This window comes from Pelophylax lessonae (genome assembly GCF_965119305.1).
Source record: "Pelophylax lessonae genome assembly, chromosome: 3".
Classification (NCBI taxonomy): domain Eukaryota; kingdom Metazoa; phylum Chordata; class Amphibia; order Anura; family Ranidae; genus Pelophylax; species Pelophylax lessonae.
In genome coordinates this window covers 363,935,951-363,946,046 of record NC_138770.1, presented here as the reverse complement: position 1 = coordinate 363,946,046, position 10,096 = coordinate 363,935,951, and the positions used below count along the sequence as shown (strand labels likewise).

At 42.7% G+C, this 10,096-nt stretch overlaps 1 protein-coding gene across 1 annotated transcript in view; it reads right to left on the bottom strand.

Moving 5' to 3' along the window:
• Positions 1-5,067: 5,067 nt before the first annotated feature.
• NT5E (5'-nucleotidase ecto) overlaps positions 5,068-10,096 on the bottom strand; it is a 167,828-nt gene continuing 162,799 nt past the window's right edge. Inside the window, exons 8-9 of the mRNA XM_082252485.1 lie at positions 8,989-9,189; positions 5,068-5,290 (exon numbers count right to left, since the gene is read on the bottom strand). Coding sequence (XP_082108611.1) covers positions 5,109-5,290; positions 8,989-9,189 — 383 coding nt within the window. The 3' untranslated portion in view covers positions 5,068-5,108. The remainder of the gene's footprint in view (positions 5,291-8,988; positions 9,190-10,096) is intronic.

Sequence of the window (10,096 nt, the reverse complement as noted above, 5' to 3'; positions counted from 1 at the left end):
GCTAGAGGTGGCACTTTGCTAAGAGGCAGATCTGCACAGAAATCCAGGCAAAGAGTCAATTGCCATTAGATGACCTATGCAAAAGTATGGAGCAGAGTGTTTGCTCTGCAATAATTTATGCATACGCAGGCAGCACAAAATATATATCTTTATGTCTAACAGTGCTGTGCCCACCAATATATAAGCTACACACCCATCAGTTTGACAGCAGTCCAAGTGTAGAAACCGGTTTATAGGAGAACTCATTCTCCAATACCTATACAGTTGGTAATTGATGAGTAAAGCGACATATATTTATACCTTTATCCCCGCACACCCCTCCTTGTGGCCTCACATCCCTCTGAAAAAGGAAAATCTTCAGTATTCATGGAGCAGGAACAGCAGCTGTAAAGCTACCTCCAGAACCAGGTCTAGCTTTTTCATCTTTCTATGTGGCAGAGAATTTGATTTCTATAGATACAAACATATTTTTTTTATGGGGATGGGGCAGAAACTGGCTGCTGTTACCAAAAGTGGATAACACCAAAAAAAAAAAAAAACTTTAAAAATGAGTTGATCAGGACCACATATTGTACAATCCTTCCAGCTCTACTTAATCCACACCCCAAAAAAGTTGGCTTTAATTACATCAAAAAGCAATGCAGGATTATGTAAACTGCATTTAATTTCATTATTTGCAAGGGACAGACATAACTGTGAAAAAGTGTATATTTTCAATCTATGTCAACTGTGGGACCTATTAATTGATTGTGTGGCTTTAAAGCTCATCTACAGCCAAAATTGTTTACCTTTCGGCTGGTGATAAAGATGTAAAACCTCTTGTCGATTTTTTTTTTTTTATTGCAGTCAGTTTCCCTGCTTGGGAGATTTACTGTTTTTAGTTAGCCCAGTGACCATTGCAAATAATAAAAAAAAATAAAATAATAAATTCACATGGGTTTTTCTACTTTGTTAAAAAACTATAAATGTGTTGGCAACAGATACATTATAAGAGTAAAGAGCTACAGTAGTGCCAAGGGAGGCACAAATCTGTGTTCTCACGTATACCTAATGGTCAGCTGGGCTTACATACACTTAAAGATAAATGAGTAATCAATAATAAATTCAAGCTCCCAAAACAATATTTTCATCAAAAATAAATAATCTACCCAACAAATAAAAAATTTGATGTGGTTGAATTCAATAGGATTTTACACCAGGACTGACTTCCCTTTTTACCACTTATTTTTTAACCAAAAAATGGAATGTATTTACCGTAAAATCGAGTTAATTGACAGACATAGCGCTCCATAAATCATAACTACTGGGTTATATTGCCTCCTCCAGGAGTAGGACTAGGCAGAAAAAAAAACCACCTGGCTACGCCTATGGGCCACCCTCTCTACTCTAGGTAATCAGTTTAGTAGCATCAGAACTCCATAGAGGAGTGGGTGCTGTGTCCATCAATTAACTCATAGAAATGGATTTTACAGTAAGTACAAAAATCCCATTTTCTCTTTCGTTCATCGACGGACACAGTGCTCCATAAATCATAATTACTGGGATGTCCAAAAGCAGTGCCATAAGGCAAATAAAGGGTGGGTAAAATAACCCAAAGCTAAAACATAAGAACCCTTAACCAGGACTCAGGAGCCTTAACTGGGTCACAGGAGCCCCATCTCAAAACTAAAAAGTTTAAAGAAAAACACCCCTCAAGAGGGAACAGCCCCTCTTAAACAGCAGCCTGCAAGACTTTTCAGCCATAAGAAGCATTCGCAGCTGCCAAAGTATCTATCTTAGACCTATAAAAACCTGAAAAAAGGACAAGCTTCGTACCCCCAAAAGATAATTTCGTGGATCTCCTTGACGCTCATGAAGGAGGTCCACGAGGCAGGAAACAAGCGAAAATGTCCCCCCCCACCCCAAAACTGGGTGAGGGCAGACCTTTATGCTGAAGGGGTCTTGTCTTCAGGTCAGGAGAAGCTTACCAGACCAAGGATGCTTGGAACCTCCCAGGGGAGATCTGAAAAGTCTATTTCCATTATTCTCCGTCTCAGAAGCACAAAATTATTTTCTTTGTGCTGAGGAGGGCCCTCATCTGCGACAAGGCTCCTTCCCTTTCCTAGACCAGTGGTTCTCAAATCCGGTCCTCGGGACCCACCAACAGGCCAGGTTTGCAAGATAACTAAATTACATCACAGGTGATCTCATTTGCTTCTCAGTGATTGCAGTATTCTAGTCTGCATCCCCCAAGGTAATACTTAAAATCTGGCCTGTTAGTGGGTCCCGAGGACCGGATTTGAGAACCACTGTCCTAGACTATGGCAGGAAGGTACTCTTCCCCCCCCCCCCCCCCGTGATACCCTTAATGATGTCATCCAGGGTAGCCCCAAACAGGCAATCACCTTGAAAGGGCGGATCAATAAGAGCTTTCTCAGAAGTTTTGTCTATGGACCAATTCTTAAGCAACAGCACGCGCCTAATCATTACCACCACTGAAACAGAAAGTTTGGACAGCACTGTATCCAAAGCTACATCACAAATAAACTGCAGCCCATGGACCACTAAATCCGCTAAATCAACATGAGCAGTGGGGACCTGCTCACCCCCCCCCCCCAGGCCCTGGCACAAAAGCTTGGCCCATTCAGTTAGGGTCTGAGACACCAGGGCTGAAGCAAAGACTGGGCGCAATATCAAACCAGCCATAGTGAACCTGCTGGGTGCCACAGCCGCCACTTTTAAGCTGGCCATACACTAGCCGAAATATCGGGCAAACTCATTTTTGAAAAATGAAAAATCGGCCGTGAGAGCAGACGATCGTGCCATCATGTAATGACTGAATTTTGAACGATAAATCTTTCAATGGACATAAATGAATCAGTTTTTCGTTCAGTTTGTCACATATGCCTAGTGCAAACAGGTCAGCCGAGAAACACATTAACCTTTCAATTTATTGTTCATTTATCGTTCGGTCAGCGGATTTTCAAAACCGTTCCTTCGATTTTTCAGCTCTGAAATGTTAAAAACGATTTTCTATTTGTGCCCATTAACTGGACTAAAAACAAACAGACAAAATGACAGATTTTCAAACGATCTTTCGGCTAGTGTATGGCCAGCATTACTGTCAGTCAGGTCCTTAAAAAATGGGGATTCCTCTACTGGGATCATGGTAGCTTTGTTCAACCTGGAAACAGGAGGGTCCACCACCGGTGGACTAGTCCACTTTTTTTAAAAGGGACTCCTCAAAAGGGTAACGTACAGCAAAACGTTTGGGGACCACAAAGGGTAATTTTGGTGGTTCCCACTCCTTACAGGAAAACCTGTCAAAATAAGACACATAGGGAAACACCTTTGGAATACGAGGTGACTTATGTGTACCAAACCACACAGCCATGTCCGTGACTACACAGCCGAATCCTCCATTTTTAAAGTCTCACGCACTGCAGTGATAAGTGCGTCTACCAGCACTTTTTAATTTGCTGCTGCAACCATGGAGGAATCATCAGCCAGGTGTTTTTTTTTCTTCCTAGTCCTACTCCTGGAGGAGGCAAAATAACCCAGTAATTATGATTTATGGAGCGCTGTGTCCGTCAAACGAAAGAGAAATGATCATTTATTGATCCAACCGCCACTTTAATGCAGGAAATTTTTCTTTAAACATGATGTAAAGGGGAACATTGATGTTTAAAGGAGGCACAGAAATGTAAAAGGGCAGAGTGATGCGTAAAGGGGAGCAAGATGATGTGTAAAAGGAGCACTGTAGTGTAAAGTGGCATTGTGATGTGAAGGGGAACTGAGGACAATGTTGAAGTGCTTTAAAGGGTGATGTAATGGATGTCTGTTATGTAAAGGGGGACTGTGGACACTAATGTAAAGGGGGAGCTGTGATGTGAAAGGGGGCAGAAGACACTGATGTACAGGGGAACTGTGATATAAAAGGAGTCTGCGTTGTGTTATAGTGCTGCGTTGTGTTATAGTGCAAACATGAGATTCGGACCTCTGCCAGAACAAAATATTACCAACCGGACCCCCATAAATTTCAATTCAAAACCCCAGCTGTAAACTTTCAATGACAACCGGACAACTTTCAAAGATGAGCACAAGGTTTAAAAAGGAAAATCAGGATACTGCTAATGTTATTCCAGAATACAAAAAAAAGTGCATTTGTTTGCTTTTCTCCTTTTCCATCTCCATTACAGTTATATTTATTTTTATGTTGTCTGTTCCAGAAAGCAAATTGGCAGGTACTGTCTGGTCTGGAATACGTTCTTGTCTTCCATATAGGATGTTCTTGGACTAATATGGAAAATCTAACAGCAAGCCCTGTGTTCTCCTCTATCCAGGCAGCTGCTTATTTCAAGGTTATATTTTATTTAGAATAGAATTGTCCATGTTGTAGCTTTGTAATACTGTAGCAATGCACTGCATGATGAAAACAAGGGTTATAAAGTTATTACAATCTTTACTTATCTTCACACCAAAAATATGAGTCAATGACATCTCGCAAGTGGCCTCTGTGCCAATAAATTCATTTTGTATCTTTAAATGGATAAAAATAAATTTGATGAATAAAAATAAATTTGATGGCTTTATTTCACAATGTTGACTTACTAAAATATTGTGTATTCATTAGTGATCGACCGATATCGTTTTTTTGATGCCGATACCGATATTTTGTCCAATGCAGATCGGTATCGGCCGATATTGGTCAATTGTTTTTTTTGACAGGTACTTTTGTGGAGGGATCTGGGGTCTAAAAGACCCCAAACCCCTCCTCTTCACTTAAAAGCATTCCAAACGCCAAGTTTGGCGGTTTTGAATGCTCGCATTCTTTTGAATTTGCTGCCGAGGAACCCAAAAGTGATTTTGCATGGAGACCCGATCAGAGCCGAATACGGCTTTGATCAGGTCTTCGGCGGCCATGCAGACTGGTTACCCGGGCGAGCCGCGGAAGGTGTTGGGAGGGGGGGATGTCCCCTCCCACTCCTTGTAATGGCGGCCGAGTGGCCTACTCTGATATATCAGGGAAAGTGCAGATCGGCCCTCAATATATCGGCTTTGCCAATACTCGGTCGATCCCTGGTATTCATTATTTTGTGCTAAAAAAAAAAAAAAAAAAAAATCACTATTTAGAATAATTGTAGCAACACCAGAAGAGCTGTGATGTAAACCAGTGAATAGTTCATATGGGTAAAATGTGCTGATGACCGGCAAGAGTCTTTAGAGGTAAACAGGATCCTTCCTTCCACAGCAGGGTAAACCCGTATCATTTTATGAATGTGACTTCCAACAACAGCAATATCAAGATCCCCTGTGGAGAAAAGAAAAAGGCAACAACTAAAGTGAGACAGTGGAAAAGCGTGGTGTTTAAATATATCAGGCCATTGCGTCTTAAATGATGTCCTCAATTAATACTGCTGTTAAAATGTATATCCGATTAAATAAAAGGCACTAGTTGAATGATATAGTTTCCCTCGGTTTTTAAAGAGAGAGTATAATGACAGTCACTTCAAAGGCTGTCCACATTAACCCTAAAAAGGAGTTAGGAGTTATGTCAGACTTCTGCTTGCTAGGGATGTTTGAAGCAGAACTCCAGATCAGAAATGTTCTAACTCAAAAAGTGAATCCCACTGAAGTCTACAGGAGCCGAACAGAAGAAATTGAGAGTACCCATTTTGAAGACTTATATTCTAATAATTAGCCATAAAAGGGCTATGGTGGTCTGGGTACTGCCCTGGGGGGCACGTATCAATTGAAAAAAAAAAAATAAAGTTAAAAATCGTTTGTTTTTTCAGGAGCAGCGATTTTAAAGGGGTTGTAAAGGCAGAAGGTTTTTTTTCTTAATGCATTCTATGCATTAAGATAAAAAGCCTTCTGTGTGCAGCAGCCCTCCTAATACTTACCCTGAGGTCCCTCTAGCTCTAGAGAGGTTGTAGGAATGTCTCTGCCATCCGAGACTCCCCTCCTCATTGGCTGAGACAGCAGCACAACGCCATTGGCTCCTGCTGCTGTCAAAGTCAGTCAGCCAATGAGAATAGAAAGTGGGACGGGCTGGGCCGCAGCTCCGTGTCTGAATGGACACAGGGAGCTGTGACTCTGCTTGGGTGCCCCCATAGCAAGCTGCTAGCTGTGGGGGCACACAACAGGAGGGAGGGGCCAGGAGCACCAAAGAGGGACCAGAGACGAGGAGGATCCAGGCTGCTCTGTGCAAAACAACTGCACAGAGGAGGCAAGTATAACATTTTTTTTAAATTAAAAATAACAGACTTTACAATCACTTTAATTATGCTTAAAGTGCAACAATAAAAATGAAAAATTCCTTTAAATATAGTGCCTGGGGGGTCCCCTTAATATGCTTGTAAAGTAGTGCATCTGAAGCATGCATAAAACATGCTACTGCAAAAATGACATATCTAAAGAAAAAAAACAAGTCAAATTCCATTTAAAAAGGCTCGCATTTACAATTGCAAGCACCCGGCCATTGCAAAAATAAAGAAAATAATGGCATGGTGTAAGAGGACCCTGGTATGGATTTAAGTGGACCCTTATCCGAGCATGCAGCCCGGCAGGTCAGGAAAAGGGAGGGGGCGAGCAAGCGCCCCCCCCCCCCCCCCCCGAACCATACCAGGTCACATGCCCTCAACATGGGGGGGTGGTGCTTTGGGGCAGTGAGGGTGCTCTGCCCCCCCCCCCCCACCTCAAAGCACCTTGTTCCCATGTCGATGTGGACAAGAGCCTCTTCCTAACAACCCTCTTCCCGACAACCCTGGGCCAAAATTTAGTATGCTGACACCTTAAGAGTTACCTTTACTGGAACTAAAGGGACAAGCCCAACCCCTGAAAAAAACCCCACACCATAATCCCACCTCCACCAAACGATTTGGACCAGTGCACAAAACAAGGTCCATAAAGACATGGATTAGCGAGTTTGGAGTGGAGGAACTTAAAGCGGAGTTCCACCCTGGATTTTTTATTTTTTTTTAATACCCCCGGGACAGTCAGGGCTAGTACATTCCACAATGGCTAGCCTCTGATCTGTCCCGGGTTGCACTTACCTGTTAGGACAAATACTTACCTTGCAAACGTCTTGTCCAGCGCTGCCATCTCAGATGTGGGCAGCTTGAAGCCAGCGAGATCCCCTTCGGCGTCTTCTTCCGCCTTCTTTGGTCCCACGATGCTCTGCGCCGGCCCCGACGTCACTTCCGGGTCGCGCGCGTCATCCCTCTACAGCTTCTGGGCATGCCCAGAAGCTGTTTAGAAGGGGATGACGCGCGCGACCCGGAACTGACGTCGGGGCCAGTGCAGGCGCAATGATTCCTGGGAGCTATGACGTTCAGCTCCCAGGAATCATTGCAGAGCCAGGAAGTGACGACGGGCCGCGGCCGAGGAAGGAGGAAGAAGGAAGTAAGGTAAGTATTTTTTCTTCGCTACGAGGTAAGTAAAAAAAATAAAAATATGCGATTATCCATTTCTTTTTCAGGTGACCCGGAGCGAGAAGATGGAGGTAAGTATAAAAATAGGGTGGAACTCCACTTTAACTGGCCTGCACAGAGTCATGAATGGTCAAACATTCCCATAGACACACTCCTAAACCTTGTGGACAGCCTTCCCAGAAGAGTTGAAGCTGTTATAGCTGCAAAGGGTGGGCCAACTCAATATGGAACCCTACGGACTAAGACTGGGATGCCATTAAAAGTTCATGCATGTAAAGGCAGGGGGTCCCAATATTTTTGATAATATAGTGTACATTGGGGTGGATTTACTAAAGGCAAATAGGCTGGTCATTTTGCAAGAGCATTTTTCCTTCACTTAGTGAATGTGGTGAAAGCTTACTTTGGATAGAATACCCAAATATGTGCAAGGAAAAAAAAAAAAAGTATTTTTGCTTGCACATGATTGGACGACGGGAGTCAACAAAGCTTCCCCCTCATCACTAAACTAAGGGAAAATTTAATTGCAAAGTGAACAGCTCAGTTGTATGTAGAATATATACTCTGTTGCATTTTTGTTTTATAAAGAATCATGAACGAAGTAGAGCACTACGAATTTAAAAAGATAACCGTTTTCTGTTTTTACTTATTTTAAAATAGATAACATTTGTTTTCTTTTCAAACATTCTCTAAATGAAACCTTGGACAGAGCAGAGAGAGATACGAGTAACTGGTTTGAATTATTCACTTGTGTGTGTAAATTTTAGCTTCAGCTATTGAGCTCTGTAGTCAAAGGATTTTTTACGATAGAGTGAGGGCTTGAAAAAAAACCCATGTTCCTTGAGCTGTGTTTTTCTGCACACCACCGCACATGTATGGTGTGAACAGGGCACATAAAAAACAAACAACTGTGAAAGGGGGCCTAAAGTTCCATCTATTGCATATTCATATGCAATCTTATATAATAACCTCATTAAAAACATAATAAATACATTTGGTACAAATCCACTGCATAAGCCCTTTAAGAAACTGCCAATTTGAACAATGCTTTATATTCTCTCAAATTTGCAGCCTGAATCAGCAATACTGAACATTTTTCAACAAAGAGTGGGCAAAAAGTACTGAGCACAGTGCTCATGGTATACATAAGTATTCGGTTTTTGTTCTTGTTTACCCTAATACTGCAGCATAGTCATGTTACCAGACGCACTGATTTCATATGTTGTGCACATGGTTACTTTAACTTACTTAACTTTAGAAGATAAACAGAAAACAGAAATCTGCTAAAAACTCCATGTGTACCTTTCCTGTTGTGTGGTCTTTTTTTATATTTGAGCGCACAGCATGCCTTTTAACATACATAAACATTTACATTTTTATAATTGCATTGCTTCTATTTTTTTTTTTTTCTTAAAAAAAGGCAAAGTCATACTGAACTTTCCTTCAATGTACTGTAAATATACAAGGTCTGGAAGTGTATAATGATTTATCTGCAGCAGAATTCACTCCCATTCAAAGTGCACTTGCAGATAAATATGTTTCAATTACGAGTGTACCATATTCCATTGTTAAAACTTACCACTGTCATGTCTCAGGCTTTCATTTTTTAACATACTAAAGCCATCCCCCCCCTCCGCGAGGAAGGCTGGAAGAACTACTTTATAAACTTGGTCCTTTTCCACTGGAACATATCTCGGTACTCTGCACTTGGTGCACATAGCTTCTAATCTGATGACTCTCTGCCCAGGTTCTTGGTCTATATTATACACCACTCTAAATCCTACAAAAGAAACAAACAGTCAAATATATATGCTAATAGAGAAATTACTTAGAATCTAGAAACAGAATATAATAATTTAGGTTTTAAAAAAGAACTAAATAAAATCTAGGTATGTACTTGAAGAGGGTGGACTATTTCATTTGAACCTTTACACCATTTGATTGATTAGTGCACCTGATATATACATTCTTATCCACTTCACCATAATTGGCTCCAAGGTAGCAGCTTTTCAATATTTAATCAGCGCACTTTTATTTTTTCACTTATCTCCTGTACCATGCCCGCAGCCTCTGCATCTCCAGCACCATGTCCGCACAGCCCCTGACATCTCCTGTACCATGTCTGCAGCCCCTGACATCTCCTTTACCATGCCCGCACAGCTCCTGACATCTCCTGTACCATGCCCGCACATCCTCTGCATCTCCTGTACCATGGCCGCACAGCCCCCGACATCTCCTGTACCATGTCCGCACAGCCCCTGACATCTCCTGTACCATGCCCGCAGCCCCTGACATCTCCTTTACCATGCCCGCACAGCTCCTGACATCTCCTGTACCATGTCCGCACAGCCCCTGACATCTCCTGTACCATGCCCGCAGCCCCTGACATCTCCTTTACCATGCCCGCACAGCTCCTGACATCTCTTGTACCATGCCCGCACATCCTCTGCATCTCCTGTACCATGGCCGCACAGCCTCTGCATCTCCTGTACCATGCCCACACGGCCCCTGACATCTCCTGTACCATGCCCGCAGCCCCTGACATCTCCTGTACCATGCCCACACGGCCCCTGACATCTCCTGTACCATGCCCACACGGCCCCTGCATCTCCTGTACCATGCCCGCACAGCCACTGACATCTCCTGTACCATGTACGCAGCCTCTGACGTCCTCCTGTGCCATGCTC